This window comes from Lutra lutra, chromosome 8 (assembly GCF_902655055.1).
Source record: "Lutra lutra chromosome 8, mLutLut1.2, whole genome shotgun sequence".
Classification (NCBI taxonomy): domain Eukaryota; kingdom Metazoa; phylum Chordata; class Mammalia; order Carnivora; family Mustelidae; genus Lutra; species Lutra lutra.
The window spans coordinates 103,013,602-103,030,180 of NC_062285.1; the positions used below are offsets into that span (position 1 = coordinate 103,013,602).

The 16,579-nt window shown below is 41.7% G+C and overlaps 1 protein-coding gene and 1 long non-coding RNA gene across 4 annotated transcripts in view; one reads left to right on the forward strand and one right to left on the reverse strand.

Annotated features, from left to right (window-relative positions):
- E2F7 (E2F transcription factor 7) overlaps window positions 1–9,856 on the reverse strand; it is a 39,178-nt gene extending 29,322 nt beyond the window's left edge. For all 3 annotated transcript variants that reach the window (XM_047742674.1, XM_047742673.1, XM_047742672.1), the window contains exons 1-3: window positions 9,655–9,856; window positions 8,858–8,950; window positions 1,302–1,577 (exon numbers count right to left, since the gene is read on the reverse strand). In XM_047742674.1, the coding sequence (XP_047598630.1) occupies window positions 1,302–1,577; window positions 8,858–8,950 (369 nt within the window). In that variant the 5' untranslated portion in view covers window positions 9,655–9,856. The remainder of the gene's footprint in view (window positions 1–1,301; window positions 1,578–8,857; window positions 8,951–9,654) is intronic.
- A 176-nt stretch (window positions 9,857–10,032) lies between these two features.
- The window catches only part of LOC125107792 (uncharacterized), a 113,527-nt gene continuing 106,980 nt past the window's right edge, over window positions 10,033–16,579 (forward strand). Inside the window, exons 1-3 of the long non-coding RNA XR_007129656.1 lie at window positions 10,033–10,130; window positions 11,007–11,109; window positions 14,714–14,833. This is a non-coding gene — a long non-coding RNA (uncharacterized LOC125107792). The remainder of the gene's footprint in view (window positions 10,131–11,006; window positions 11,110–14,713; window positions 14,834–16,579) is intronic.

A 16,579-nucleotide genomic window follows, 5' to 3' on the forward strand; every position in this document is an offset into this window, starting at 1 on the left:
AAACATGTGGAAAGAGACTTAGCCTTATTGGTAACCAAGGAAAAGCAAATGAATACTACAAAAATACACAACTGTATACCCATTAGGTTGGCAGAAATTAATAAATTTGACAGTGTCAAATGTCAGGGAGAATGTGGATTGATAAATGTTCATACATACTTGGGAAAGCAATTACTTTGTAAATATTTGCGTATCCAATGACTTAATAATTTCACTACTAGATGTATACCTTAGAATGGTAGTCCTCAAACTTTTGGGTCATAGAATCCCTTTACACTCTTAAGAATTACTGAGGAATATCTTCTTTAAATGTGTTCTTTAGTACCTTTTGATAGAATATTTGGTCATATAAAATATACTTTTATATATATAAGTATATATATATACATACACACACACACACACATATATTTACATAGTTATTATGTACATAATATCTTTGGCACCCAAAACCAGATTCAGGACATCTTTTACTCTTCTCCGGTCCCAATTTCTTCATTTTGGTAATATTTATAGCATGAAAAATCCCCAAAAGGAGGAAAATGGAGAAATAACTGATTTTTCTTAGCAAATCTGAGAAGTTTGATGGGATATTGAAAATTATTGACCACTGATTTTTTTTTTTAAATATAGATATGCTGTTTATTCAATAGCTCTGGTTCCCTAGAGGACAGCTAACTTAAAGGTGATTTAACTTTAAGGCCCCAAACCAAAGAACTGAACATACATAAAAACAATGAAATTTCCCAGGTCTAAAATACATTATTGCCTTCAAAATAGGAGCAAAATTATAATTTGTAGCAACATAAAAAAAGTCTAAGCTTCTTTATTAAATCAAAGTTATAGTTTTGTTTAAATAATTATTTTTTTAAAAAAATTATTAAAAAATTATTTTAAAAAAAATAATGGTCATTTTTAAAATGTGTACTAGGAGTACTCAAGGGAGTAGCATACAGAAGAGAAAAAAGCATTCATTATGAAAAAAATGAGACAGAGTAAGAATTCCATTTTAGCTATAAATAAGATACTAAGTTTTGATATATTTTGATATCTATAAAAAACAGGGATTTGTAGATGAAAGATACTGCCTACCTAAAGGTATTTTACCATTACAGGTATTTGACATGCCATTAAATCACCCCAATAGCAAGAATATACAAATAAACAACAAAAAAAAGAAAGCATGTAGTTTAATACTGCTTTTGGCTCAATAGTAACTGAAGAATTGAGAATTCTATGACTTAAATAATCAAGTAAAAATTTAAAAAATCTATAAAGCCTGAAGAGTATAGCCTGTTTACCTGCAAAGAGTCTGTAAAGGCACCATCCTTGTTTTCAATAGGTCTGAACAGTCCCTTTTTCTTCTCCCGGTCTCTTATGTCAGGGCTGGCGGCGCTAATGAGCACCTTCAGGTTAGCTGTGGGCGTCCAAGGTTCTGCCTGCTGTCTGTCAACAAGCTTAACTGGAGTAATGGGGTTTCTTTCTGGAGTGAAGATTTTTTGCTTTGATAAATCAATTGGTTCATTTTTTATTGGAGTCTTCGGGGCCATCCTTGAACGATCAACAAATATATTTTCCTATTTTAAAAAAAGAGACCTTTTAGCGAGAAACAGAAAGGGCAGGTATAAGCTAAGAGCATTTTGTTCCCATGATTCACCAAGACATGAAGATACAAAGAGACCCCATGTTTAGGGCTGAAAAATATCAGGCTAGGACTAATGAAAATAGACAGAAGGACTCGTGGAATCCAAGAGGGCTCAGTGAGAAAATGATCATCATCTACGGCTTTTTAAAAAAATTTTATTTTATTTAAGATTTATTTATTTTAGAGCAGGGAGAAGGGCAAAGGAAGGGGGGAAAGAGTCTCAAGCAGACTCCCTGCCAAGCCTGTAGCCTGATGTGGGGATCGATCCCAAGACCCCGAGATCATGACCTGAGCCAAAATCAAGAGCCAAATGCTTAACTGACTGAGCCACCCAGGTGCCTGTCATTTACCACTTCTAAACATACTTCTCATGCATCTCTGTGAACAAAGTCATGAGTGTATCTGTCATTGGTAGATGCTTGTAATAGTTGAGGATGATAAGGGCAACTGTGGGTTGAGTCCATAGTGCTTCTCTATTTACAAGTTTGCACGAACTAGTGCAGTACAATTATGCTTTTGTCATTCAATGTTCACCGGTGCTAATATAGCAATTAGTAGTAGGACCAATGGAAAAGTATCCAACAAAATGCCACATGTCAAACCAACCTGGAGGGCTGTAATTCCCCTAGAGCAGTGCTTTTCAAACTATCCATGGTGAAGGGCCAGGGTTTTTTATTTCCAAACTCCCACATACTGATACGTGGTTTTACTTCATAGGACTCACATGCCACTTCCACCACCTGTGACTCTTAGAGTTTGTCACTCAAACAACCTACAGCCTGTTCAACGGGAAGAGACCCTTGATCATAGGCTTAGATGCCATAGGGGGCAAGATCAGATTGCTACAGAGCTTTCTAAGCATTTGACTCAAGTTCTGTTCTTTTTTTTTTTTTGCAATTTTTAAAATTAACATATAATGTATTATTTGGCCCAGGGGTACAGGTCTGTAAATCATCAGTCTTCCACAATTCACAGCACTCACCATAGCACATACCCTCCCAATGTCCATCACCCAGCCACCCTATCCTTCCCTCCCCTCCCCTCCAGCAACCCTGTTTGTTTCCTGAGATTAAGAGTCTCTTATGGTTTGTCTCCCTCCCAATCCCAACTTGTTTCATTTTTCCCTCCCTTCCCCTCACAATCCCCCTGCCCTGACTCTCAAATTCCTCATGTCAGAGAGATCATATGATAATTATTCAAGTTCTGTTCTTAATTTTTTGCAGTTCAGTAATAGTTGATGGACTAGCAATGTGCCCCCAGACCACACTTTGAGTAGACTGTTTTAGATAATTATAAGAAAAGATCAATGATGGATCCAATATGTTCCTTAGTCAATTATGAAGGACTGGGTATATGAAAGCCACATTTACCAAGCAATGAAAACAAATTTCTTTCCCCTAAAATAAATATTTGTCTTTTGAAAACAGAAAGATTCTACTCGGTCTATACCGGAATTCACCTCCAGGCAATAGTATTTCACATAATGATGAAGGCAGATGTGTTAAACATTCATCATTCCTTTTCCTATACACGTGTCACTCTGCAGCTACTGCATGCTTACGTTTTGGCTGGGCAGTGGTTTAAAAAAGGTGCTTTCCTATAAATGAGCAGCATATGAAGAGAGGCAAAAAAGACTGGGAGCAACTGGAGTTTGTGTTAGCAGGGACAACCCCGGTTCCTTGGATCGGCAGAAGCTGCCAGCCGGCCAGGGTGAGGTTCTGCCCTCGTGTCACTGGAAGGAAGGGAGGTGGGGATGAGGGCGATGATTTCCCACCACAGAGGTGGTAAGCAGCCTGCCGGGAAACTTCATCTATCCACATCTCTTAACACATCCCTACTAGTGTGCAGTTCTGATGAAGTCTTCTACAAGGGAACTCTGAAGGGAAAGTATTAAATGTTTCCTATGGGCCACACCCCCTTTTATGTACTTTACATCGATTACCTCCTCATCCAATCCTGTGACCTAGGTGCTATTATTTTCTACATCCAATCCTGTGACCCAGATAAAGAAACTGAGGCACAGAGAGGTAAAATAACTTGCCCGAGGTCACATACGACCTTCACTCAGTATAGAAGTCATTGGTAGGCAAGAAAGAGTTGACAGCAGAAGTTTCTGAAATCCTGCATCTAGAAATGAGTGTCCTGGGTGCAAACTGGGGGTTTGGTAAAGTTACCTTTACCATAGCTCCCACAAAAGGTACCCAGCAGGCCCTGGATCCTCAATGACACCTACGGAGAGGCAGTATGGGGAAGGAGCTCTGTAGGCAGGCTCTTGGGATAGCTTACCTCCTCTGCTACTTAGCAGCAGTGTGAGCACGGGCAAGCTACTTGTCTTCACTGAATTTTAATTCTCTTCACCGAACATGAAGTTCATAAAAATACCAACCTCAAGGGTTATTAGAGTAGTTCCTGGCATATACTGAGCTCTCAATAAAACGTAGCTGTTACCTTTTTCCCCTCTGTACCATTCTTTATTCCTGTTCATTCTGGCACTCAGAGCTAATATGATACATAGCCTGTCATATTGCTATTTAACTTCTCAGGTGCATATCTTGACTCATTAATGAGACTGTGCACTTCCGGAGGTCAGGGAGCAAGTTCCATGTGTCTCATTCCTCACAATTTTTGGCACAACGCCTTGCCCCTTACAGATGCTGAAAGAACACTATGCCTCGTTTATCTAGTTTTCCAAAAAGTATCCCTGTGGTAAAGGGTGTGGCCCAGACTCACTGAGGTGGCCAGAGATCCACCCTCCTTCTGTACTGCCTGGAGGGTACCTATTCTTGTAGGAATGATGAGCTCCTACTTTTTCCCTACGGAGGAACAATTTAGATGCATTATTTCCTCTAACACTTTGATATATTTTCACTACAGTTCAAGTAAAACTTAAAGCAGGAGGGGAGTTAGGTTACCTGCTAGGTTATGATTGTAGCATACATCTACATCAAAAGAAAAAAAATGCCATGTGCATTTGCATTCTGAGATCTCAGATGGGCAGAAAAAGTCAACTGTACCCTAACTGGACCCTGCTTCGTCTGTCTAGCCTGCAATCCTCACACCGTGTTAAGTGGAAAGGGAGTTAGAATCTGGAAATGTAGCTTTTGTCTCAGTTCTGTATCTTTTTGGTCCTGAACAAAATGCTTGTTCCATCTGGGCCCAAGTTTCCTTATCAATAAAATGAGGGGTTCCAACTATAGTAACTACCTCCAAGGCTTTCCAGCAAGGCTTCCCAGCTGTGTGGTGGCCACAGGGAGGCACTGAGATCTCTTCAGGAACGAATGACTCAGGATGGCTCTGAGGGGTCATCCTAGAACTTCCAGTTGGGTTAAGTCTAGAGCTCCCCTGAGACTGTATTACAGATCTGCTTCTCCCTCTGTCCAGTTCAGCAGCCTTCCCCTTCCACCCACATGCCTGGACCCCCAGAATCCCCCTACATACCACCTGTGCACTGACTCTATGTCAGATCTGCCTGCCAGGAAATCTAAGCTGCGATGTGCAGGAAGTCCCCTTCCTTGGCTAGAGAGGGCCTGGGGAAGTGTGACCCATGAAACAGTCTCTCCCGTTCTCATATGCAAATAGAGACCACACAGCCTGGCTTACTTGCCATAGAAGTGCTGGGAAGGTGGGATAGGAGAAGTAACTTGTGAGTGCTTTACAGATGTGTGTGATCATGAATTACACCAGAATTTTGACTCTGCCGTACACTGACAGAGAGAGGCTTTATTGTTAGAAGATCTTGGTTCGAGACCTGCTTGTGTCTCAAACACAGCTTTGATCGTGTCCCTCAAATAACATATACGATGATCAGCCTTGTCCAGGCCCTTGGCAATATTTTGCCAACTGCTTTTCCAGTTCCATCTCACGCCTATTCCACATTTTATCCAAATAGTACACTTGTTTTTCTTCAAACCTGCCCTACACGACTTTGTCTTTAATGCTCTCAGTGAAACTTCGCCCACAGAAACCCTACCTATGCTTTAGGACTCACTGTAAGGATGACACCTTAGGAAGTGTCTCCTTCTAGCTACCGACCAATAACTCTCTTTCCCTTCAGAGCACACTTTCTAGAATAATCCACACCAAGGGCTTTCCCCTGCCCATCTCCCAGGGGTTCCTCAAACTACCAGGCTCTTCTGATCCAATGCTTTCACCTAGGTCACCTCTCACTGGCCAGTTCAATAGTAAAACACCTCACTTGATCTCACTGCCATGGTTGAGACTGTTGACTGTTCTTTGCTCTACAAAACACACAGCCCTTCTAAAATAGCACACTTTCTCTCTTGGTTCTCTTCCTATTTCTTGGACTATTTCTTCTCAGTCTCCTTCCTTGGTTCCTCTTTTTCCACTCTTAAAACCTCTGCCCTCCAGTCTTCTCTGTTTGCTCTGGGAGAGTTCACCCACTGTCATGTCCATGGCTTTAAAACCAACCTGACAGTTCCCAAGTTTGTATCTGGCTAGGACTTTTCATGAATTCCACAATCAGACAACCAGTGTCTCCTGTACATATTTATTTACCTGTAATCACACAGGAACAAACATAGATATATTCCAAATTGAACTTAACCTTTTTTCTTAATTACTCCAAAAAGTTATGAATGACCTTCAAGGAAAACCTGTGCCCACCAAGTCTGGGCATTGTCTCCAAACATACCTGCTCATTTCTACTCCTTACCAGTTCCCTTCCTCTATACTTGCTTAAGTTAGTATTCCTTCCTTCCAGCCCTTGTGAGGTATTATCTCTTTCACCAAGCACCCCGACAGCTTAATCCTTACTGCTCACCCCTGTGTGCCAAACCATTTGTTTCCTTTTGTCTTCCCCAAAACAGCTGTAAACAACTTAAGAGGAGACTCTGGTTTATTTCTCATAACTGGTCTCAGTAAACTTGGGTAATGAAATTGAAAGCTCTTATATGTTTACAAAAACTTCTCCATAAGTAGCAAGAAAATGCATGCACAATATAGTACTTAGAGTTGTTGACCAATGTGCAGAAAGTCAAAAAAGAAATCCTCTAAATGCCAGCTGACCCACGAAACACTGTAGTAGGCATTTCTCAGAGGGTTTCAAGTAACAATCCAACACCACTAGCTTCTGGCTACTCTGAAAATCTTGAGCATTTCTTGAATGCCTACACCTCATGTGGTTTCCTCTGCCTACAATGTCCATCTCGCTCACTCTTGTTTTTTTGTAGGTTGAATGTCCTCAGCCACTGAGGCTTAGCCCAGATGTTAACTCCTCTGTGAACCTTCCCAAATCTCCCAGAATTCCCTGTGAATTTATTTCTTCCTTCTTTATTTTGCCAAACATTTCGTGCCTGCTCCTATGATGGCACTTACCAAATCACAGTACAGTTGGTTAGTTTTCCATCTGAGACCCTGAAAGTCTCGCAGGTAAGGGCAGGGACGACTCGTTTGGCTTTGGGTCGCCAGTTCCACTGAGGATAGTGTGAACAGCATGTATTACTGGGTTACAAATACCTAAGGAGGGAGGTGCTATTTATTAGCTCTAATTTACGGAAGAAAAAAACAGGCTTGAGAGAGGTGAGGAAACTTAAACCGCTGTGTCCCAGCACCTAGAACATAAATATTTATTGAGTGACTGAATAAATGTATTAGTCCAAGGTTACAGAGCTAATAAATGACACAGCAGGAAATCAAACCCAGATCTCTGTTACTGCAAATTCCATGTTTTCGCCATCACTAGAAATCCTCCTTTCTTTTACTACAGAGCAAAGTGAAAAAAGGACAAAACCCCTCCCGTATCCAGGCAGAAGCACTGTTCTCATTCCTTTCCTTCTCTTTGAGAGGTGAAATAATCCCTGCTCATACATTCCATTTCAAATATTTTAGCTGTTTTTCCGATCTCTTTTGAGTAATTTGAGTTCTTCTCCACACGCATTAAAATGGGAAAGTTCAAATGGACATAGCCCTTACTGATGCTAACTAGAGTAGAGTGCCCTTGCGGAAGGCACTTAAAAAAATCACTGACCCAGAAGGAAAGAAGTGGACACTGACTCAAGCTTTATATAAATGTATACACATTCCTTCAAGGCTGTTCCATCCAAATTATAAAGAAAAACAAAAAGTCTTGCTCTGAAACTCCCAAAGCCAAAACTCTCAATCTACATTTTAAAGTCTGGGCATTTCATCTTCGTATAGCTTAGGTAATTTTTAGAAAGTCCTCTTGAAAACAATAATGTTTTGGCATACTTCTCCCAACAAAAAAATTTTGAATGCTAGGAACAACAATCTACAAAAAACATACAATTGCACACCTATCCAAATAAACAGTCGTCAAGTATTCTTCAAAGGTCTACATAACAGGTGTTTTTCCACCAGGCAGTTTCACTGTTGATGCTAACTAAGCCTAAAAATAGAGACCTAGAGAAGTTCAGTGCCCAAGTAAGTTGTGATGCTCAGATTTGTATGCAAAGTTTCTATATCTGGGTTTGTTATATCTATTTGGTTTCTAGCTAAAAATGCTTAGACATTTGCTAACGAGCTACTATACCTTTTCAGTAGGGCACTGGCTGGTGAGTACAGCTGATGTGGCAATAGTGATAGCTTAGACATTACTATGGCCACTTTATTTCATTACGTTTCTTGAAGACACAACTACGGTCTTAAAAATCACAAGGGGTGCAAAAAGGGAGGGAGAGGCTTAGTCCAAAACCATCAGCAGCGCTGTCAAATATTTGGAGTACACTAGTGGGCCAAGTCATTTTATCTCCCTGTATACAGGAGGCACAGGTCATAATTTTGGGTGAATGGAACAGCTGCTAGGAGATCGATCATTGGTACAAAAGAACATTCCACAGCACTTTAATAATACAGCATTTACAGTATAAGGTCTATTTTTTTGGGAATTGAGGCTTAACATTCCTGCTCAGCATTAGCTAACTCCATTCCTGACAGCTATAAATAAGTATTACAAACTTTCAGTTGCCGTGTCCAGCACATCTTTGATTCATATAAATTGGTTCCAACATTACATTTAACTTAGCCTCTTTCCACTGCAAAATCAGTGAGAAGCTCAACAATAATGGTTTGGAAGTCTCCATTGTAAAAAAAAAAAAAAAGTATATTTCTATAATGTTCATCAAACTAATTATTATGTTTACAAGACAAGTATGGGTGGCATGTTGGAACACTTTATTGAATAAGACACCACCATCCTAAATATGTTAGAGCTTTAAGGTATTTAAGTGTACTTACCTTTTGTGCATTTTCCCCATCTTCAATTGCAAAATCTAGTCTGGACTGCCTGGGGTTGATCAAGTCTTTTAGTGTTAAACAATTTACCTCCATCTGTAAAGCACAATTATGATTTTACAATTGGATGTTTTCTCCTCCAACAAAAATATCTATCACTTGCCCATGAACATGAACTTCCCTTCCCTAAACTCATCCTGGGAATTTCCAGGAGTGTAGCCACCCCCCAACTCTAAAACACACATGAAATGAACACGAACACTTAAAGTGTGCTTGGAAACACTAAAAACCTGTGAAGAAAAAGAAATACACAAAAATGGTAATTTTTTATGAAGAGCAACAGCACAAAACAAAGTTACCAAGTCAGGAGAGTGGAGGGCAAATCTGTCAGAAAGTACAGGGTCTCCTGGGTCAGTTAATTTTGGCGCAAAGAACTGGGAGGAATTCGGCTTTGAGGGGGTTTTGAATCGGGGGGTGGGGGCGGGAGGGAAGGAAATCTGATCGCCAGTCCAAACCCACTCGGCTTTTAGCGCAGCCCCTTCCCAGGCCTCCAAGCGGACCCCAAGGATAAACTCTTCCAATGAACCCCTCAGATCCTGAGGAAAGACAAGTCTCTTCTACTGCTCCACGGGAGGCAGAGCTGGAACCAGGACACCCCACGCACGCCTGGTCCGGTGGCAGAAATGCCTCGATCCCCGCCAGCAGGGGAGTGGGGTGGCAGGCTGGCAGCCTGGGCGGGGGTGTCCCCTTTCCCCCCAATTCCCGCCTCCTTGCAGCGCTTAGGGCCGCACGCTACTTACTCCCACTTTGAGGAGGCTTCCTGCCTCTGGGGACCTCCACGACCCCCACACCGGCGCGGGACCAGCGGGACGAGGCGATCAGCAGGCGGGCGGCGACATCGGGCGGGGAAAGTGAGGCGCGCCGATCCCCGCTCCGAGTGCCCTGAGCTGGCTGGGACCCCGCGGTGTCCGGGCAGCGCCAGCGCTCCAGCCCTGAATCGCAGTCCCCGCTAAAACACCTCCTCTGGCGCCTTGAGACCGAATTTAAGAATCCACCAATCAGCGGAGGCTGGCGGGGCGGTCCCGGCCAATCACGTGGCGTCACGGCTCGGGCTCGCCGCCCCTCGGAGTCTTGGCGCTCCGAGCCGCGCGTTTGGCTCTCACCCGCCCAATTGTTGCCGCCTCAGCCCCCTCCCCCTTCCGGGTACCTGGAAACTTCGGGCCCGGGAGCCAATTCCTGCCGGGGACGCGGGCCCGGGCGGCCGCGGGAAGCCAAGGTGGGGGCGGCGCGGGGCGGCGGGAGGAGGAGGAGCAGGGCTCTTTTGTTATGCGTAAAAGGCCCGCTCCGGTCCCCTCGGCTTGCCGCGCTGGGAGACCGCGGGCACAGCCAGGGGTGGGGAAAGCAGATGGAGTTTGGAAAAAACGATATACGCACTCTGGACGCCGCTGCCGCCACCCCCTCCCCCCTGCAACCTGCGCGGAAGCTAAGTTGTCCAGGCTTGTTGGGGCAAACTTCCTAACACCGCACGCTGGTGTGACACGTGAACCATGGTTACCACTCTATGCTGGGAGCAGATGGCACGCCAGTTAGTCCTGGAAACTAGACTGCAAGCAGAACCAGCTGTTTTTTTCTTTTCTTTCTTTTCCTTTCCTTTCCTTTCTTTTCTTTTTTGTAATTCCAGAAAAGTTCTTTTGGTAGTGTGCCTTTTTGAGAACATCGCCAATAATTCAGGGCAAAAAGCCTTATTAAATAATTCTTTGTGACATGCACCAGCATTCTGGGAAGTAGTCGAGAAAATTTCCTCAACATTACTGATTTGTATTAAATGTTTCACTTCCTTCAACTTTAGTTTCTTATCTGAAATATGAATATTGATAGAGACAGCTTTATGTGTGTGTGTGTGTACACACGTGGGCGTGCGGTGTGTATTTTAGTAGACTGTTGCTTAGAACAGTTTTACATTTATAGGAAGATTGAGAAGATAGAATGCAGAGTGCCCCTACATCTGGCACCCAGTTTTACCTGTTTATTAACACCTTATATTTGTGTTGTACTTTTGTTGGAATTAATGAACCAATAACGATATGTTATTCTTTAACTGAAGTCATTATTCAGATTTCCTTACATTTTTCCTAATGTTTTTCTCTTCCAGGATGCTACATTTAGTGCTCATGTCTCCCTAGGCTCCTTGTGGCTGTGACAATTTTTCATACTTTCCTTGTTTTTGCTGTCCTCCATGGTTTTGAGGAATACTGGTAAGTCATTTTGTAGGATGTCCTGCTATTGGGATTTTGAGACAGCCTTTTTAAAGCATGTCTAGAGACATTGCCCTACAAGTCATATACTTTACAGAAGGAATATCATTCTTCTTATTCTTTCTGTAACTAGTGCTCCGAGATCCACTTCTCGCCTCCCAGAATTTAAGTGCACTGTCTGCAGAACTTAGAATGCTCAATCAAGTCCTTCACTTTATACTCTGTTTAGGCTGCTGATAAATATAGCCTAAAAATCACTGTTAGATCATACTCAAAGGACAAGCATGGAAACATTAAACATATAGAAAAATAACAATAATTTGACATTTTTATATTAGAAATGACATTTTGAACTGAAATTTATCTTATAGGTAGAAGCATGAGGAGAAAGTATAAAGAATAAAACTAACTTTCAAATTTTGTACTTCTATAGAAGCAGAACATTGGATTAGAAAATTTTTCCCCCCAACTGTATTAATTTCCTGTAGCTGCTGTGACAAATCACCACAGACTTTGATTTAGAATAATAGAGATTTATTCTTTCACAGTTCTGGAGGCCAGAAGTCGAAATTTAAGGTGTTGGCTGAACCACATTCCCTTGGGGCTCTAGAGGAGAATCTGTTCTTTGCCTCTTCCTGTCTTCTGGTGGCAGTCCTTGATGTATGGCTGGCTCACTCAGATCTCTACCTCAGTGGTCACATTGCCTGGTCCCCTTCTGTCTGTTACCTCTCTTGTGTATCTCTTACAAGAACAGTTGTTACTGAATGTAGTTTCCACTTGTATAATTCCAGATGGTTTCATCTTAAGATCCTTAACTCAATTACCTCTGCAAAGACCTTTTTTCCAAATACGGTGACAGCCATAGGTTCCAGGGATTAGGACATGGATATTCCTTTTTGGGACCACTATTCGGCTTTTTAGACCCACATTCAAATTACTAAAGTTTGTTCATTTCTCTGGTATTTCAGAATGATAGTGGTTGTTACTTTGAGGTTAGGCAGTTTTGTTAGAGACCTTTCTAGCATTTTCAGAGTATTTTTTCTGTTTCATTTCAAATGTAGCCACTATTCAGAGCAAGAAAAACTTGTGATGTAGCTTCCGTTTGCTTAAAGTAAGAGTGATCTTAAATTTGGAGGAAAACTGGAAAATGAGCGTTTGTTGGGCAAATTCAGAGACATTACTCCAATATACTTATTTACTTTGATGCTTTCGAGCCCCAGATTTTGTAGATAAGCTGTCAATCTCTCAGTTATTCAGTTGACACTGATAGTGACTGGGAAGTTGGGCAGAGCATCAAGAAGGATCCCTGCATATGGCTTCTCAGTGTAGCCTGATCTTCCTTCCTTATGGCCTGGTGGCTGAGGCAGTTGGACTTCTTTGGGGACTCAGGACTCCAAAATGAGTTCCCAAGCCCACAAAGTGGAAATTGTATTGCTTTTTATGATGTAGCCTTTGAAAGAAGATAACATCAATTCTGCTATATTTTGTGGATGGAACAGTCAAAGATCCACCCATATTTGAGAGGAAAGGACACACACACTACCTTTCTTTTCTTCTTCTTTTAGTTTCAAGTTTTTATTTAAATTCTAGTTGGTTAACATATATGATAATACTGGCTTCAGGGGCAGAATTTAGTGATTTATCACTTACCTATAACACCCAGTGCTCATCACAAGTGCCTTCCTTAGTACCCATTACCCATTTAGCCCATCCCTTGCCCACCTCCCCTCCAGCAACCCTCAGATTGTACTGTGTAGTTAATGGTCTCTTATTTTAGTTAGACCATTTAGACCATTAGTTAATGGTCTCTTTCTTTTTTCTTCCTTCCCCTGTGTTCATCTGTTTTGTTTCTTAAATTCCAGATGAGAGGAATCATATGGTATTTGTCTTTTTCTGTCTTATTTTGCTTAACATAACACACTCCAGCTCCCTCCACATTGTTGTAAATGGTGAGATATCATTCTTTTCGATGATTGAGTCATATTTCATTACACACACATACACACACACACACACATCTTTACCCATTCATCAGCAGATGGACATTTGGGCTATTTCCATAGTTTGGCTGTTGTTGATGATGTTGCTATAAACATTGGGAGGCAGGTACCCCTTCAGATCTGTATTTTTGTATCTTTTGGGTAAATACCTAGGAGTGCAATTGCTGGGTCATAGGGTAGCTCTATTTTTAACTTTTTGAGGAACCTCCATATTGTCTTCCAGAGTAGCTGCCCAAGTTTGCATTCCCACCAATAGTTTAAGAGGGTTCCCTTTTCTCTGCATCCTTGCCAACATCTGTTGTTTCCTGTGTTGTTAATTTTAGCCATTTTGACAGGTGTGAGGCGGTATCTCATTGTGGTTTTGATTCATATTTCCCTGATGATGAGTGATGTTGAGCATCTTTTCATGTGTCATCTGGATGTCTTCTTTAGAATAATGTCTATTCCTGTCTTCTGCCCATTTCTTAACTGGATTATCTATTTTTGGGTGTTGAGTTTGATAAATTCTTTATAGATTTTGAATACTAACCCTTTATCAGATATGTCATTTGCAAATATCTTCTCCCATCCCATAGATTGCTTTTAGGTTTGTTGATTTTTTCCTTCGCTGTACAGAAGCTTTTTATCTTGATGAAGTCCCAATAATTTTTTTTGCTTTTTTTTTCCCTTGCCTCTGGTGAGATGTGTCTGGTAAGAAGTTGCAATGGTGAGATCAAAGAGGTTGCTGCCTGTGTTCTCCTCTAGGATTTTGATGGTTTCCTGTCTTACATTCAGGTCTTTCATCCATTTTTAATTTATTTTGACAGAACTTACCTTTTGGTGGAAGAAATGTCAAACACTTTGGCGCCATATTTTAAAATTGCCACACCAGGTTTCATGCTGATTTTGCAATTCTACCTCTATAAGCTCTGCCTGGAAGGTCATTGACTTTGGAACGGTATTGCACTACGCACATGGCCATAGTCCTCAGGGCTCCATATTGTATGAGGCCTGTGGTTCTCAACTCTGTCTGTGCTTTAGAATCCCTTGGGGAGATTTTTTAAAATACCAGTACCTGAATCCCACACCCAGAGACTTCCAGTTTACCTGCTCTGGAGTTGGGCTTGGGTATTTCTTACCCACTGCCTAGTGTCTTTTTCCTTACCATCATGCTGGCTGTATGCTTATTCATCAGTGTTTTTGAATGCTTCTGAATCCATGGTTTCAGAAATAGGGCCTTCGGTGCCATCAGTGAAGATTTGGGTAGGTGTGTCACTCTCTCAAGTAGGTGCAGAGTTGCAGGCGGCTGGCTCTTACTGGTTTGTGGCTGTGTCACTGGTTATTGGAAGGGGTTGAGGTGGTCAGTGAGAACTCACGGGTGAGGTAAAAGTTTACCAGAAGAATGAGCAGCAAGGGCTGTGATCTAGAGAATATACACAGATGACATGTGACCTTCCTCTGTGCAAAAGACTTGCTCCATAGCCTCTCAAGCTTGCAAATGGTCTTTTATCCTTTTGGGGTTCCAAATCCCAAGATTTATTATACTTCATTCATGTTGTCAGTCTGAGCCATCCAGTTACTATTTCAGCTTCCTCAGATGTTATCCTTTTTTTCCACTCCTGCAGGTACCATCATCTCGGTGGAGCATCTGTTCTCAAAAGTGCAGTCACAGAGGGAATGACATCCTGATTTTTCTCTGCACGGGCAACAGAAGGACCTCGGCTTCACATCCTGGCAATTCTCAGGTCTCTTTGAGTAGATCAGTTTAACAGCTCTTAAACTGAGGACTCTTATTTAAAATGGCCTTTGTCTTCACCCATTGAGGGGCTTGGGAATGTGATACATTTGTTTCTCTAACTGCTCGCAAGTTCAGAGAAGACAGATGATTTATTCTTGGCTGACTATAAGCAATGTCAGGAGAATAAGTCCATGATTGGTTCATGCTCATAGCCTTAGTAAACAAAACTTTAGAAAAAAAAAAAAAAAAAGATCATTGTAATACCAAAGAGCAGTTATGGCTCCCATCTCAAATTGCATCCAGATGTCCAGCTGTTCTAAGAGAGGTGCTTAAACTGTGATTACGTGTCCCATAGGGAACAGAGGAATTCATTCTTTATCTTTACAGACTCCTTATCATCTTTAGCACTGAGGAGCAAGGTTATTTTCCTTCATGATCATGTGATTTGTGTTCTTACTGAACGAAAAGCTAGCATCCTTGGTGCGCATGTGTGGTACGTGTGGCGTTGTGTGTTCATGTTGAAGGCCAGGATGTGGAGAAGGGGTTGTACTGTAACAAACATTCTAGACCACAATAGCTAGGGTGAATTTTGAGCTGGACAAGGTGTTTCTGGGAATGTGATAGTGGAGACTATAAAATGGGGCCTCCCTTTATATGGTGCCATATTTATACTGCAGGTTTGGTTGTGGTGGTTTGGAGGAGTCGCAGTGAGTGGGACAGTAAAAATGGGAATTGACCAGTGCCCTGGAATTGAGATTGTGGAGAAGATGAGGTATAAGCTTCACCTTAATTTCCAGAGCCTTATGGAAGAGAAGGACTTCACTTTGAAGAGTAGTGAGTTTCTAGACCAAGTCTGGCCAGCACTTGCTGGGTAACCTTGAACAAAAGTTTTGCATACCTAGGCCCCAGGTTTTTCTTTAAAGTGGTAGGGCTGGCACTATTGATTTCGACTCTTGACTTTGGCCCAGAGCATCATCTCAGGGTCCTGGGATCAAGCTCTGTGCCAGGCTCTGTTCTCACTGGGGAGTCTGCTTGAGGATTCTCTCTCCCTCTGCCTTCCCTCTGCTCATGTGCACTCTCTGTCTCTCTCTCTCAAATAAATAAATCTTTTTAAAAAATAAAAATAAAGTGGTAGGGTTGATTTGGAAGTTCTCCAAACCTGCCAGTTCATTCTAAATACTTATTTGACACTTAGGTTATCATCTTAAAACCATTTGGTAATAAGTCCTTATCACTTAGTACAGATATGTAAGGATACTGCTGAAATCATTTTTTATTTCTATACTTGATGAAACTAACTACATCTCTACTTATTACATTATGTGATGTACATACATTAATAAGGAGAATGTTAGAAAATATCAGGCCAAAGACTGACCTTTGTGACCTTCATTCTTCTAAGCTTAGAATTAGATGGCTGGATGTACTTTTTATACCTATCTAATAGCATGATATTCATAGCATTTATTCATTGTAATCCTTTGCAGGACCACATGAAGATGTTTTCATTGTGCACTAGAAAGAGGAGGTTAGGGTTGGAAGTGGTGGAAAGAAGACTTTGGGGTTAGCAGCTCAGGACTAGAATCTTATGTTTAAATACTAGAGATATTGCCTTTCCTAACCCAAAGCCAACTTATCACCTGCAAAGACTTCCACCTTGGAAAAACTAGAGAAGTAGAGCCCATTGGAGCCCAAATGGAGATGTATTAGCCCAGGCCTCCTCTTAACAACCAAAGGGAAGTGTTCATGTACA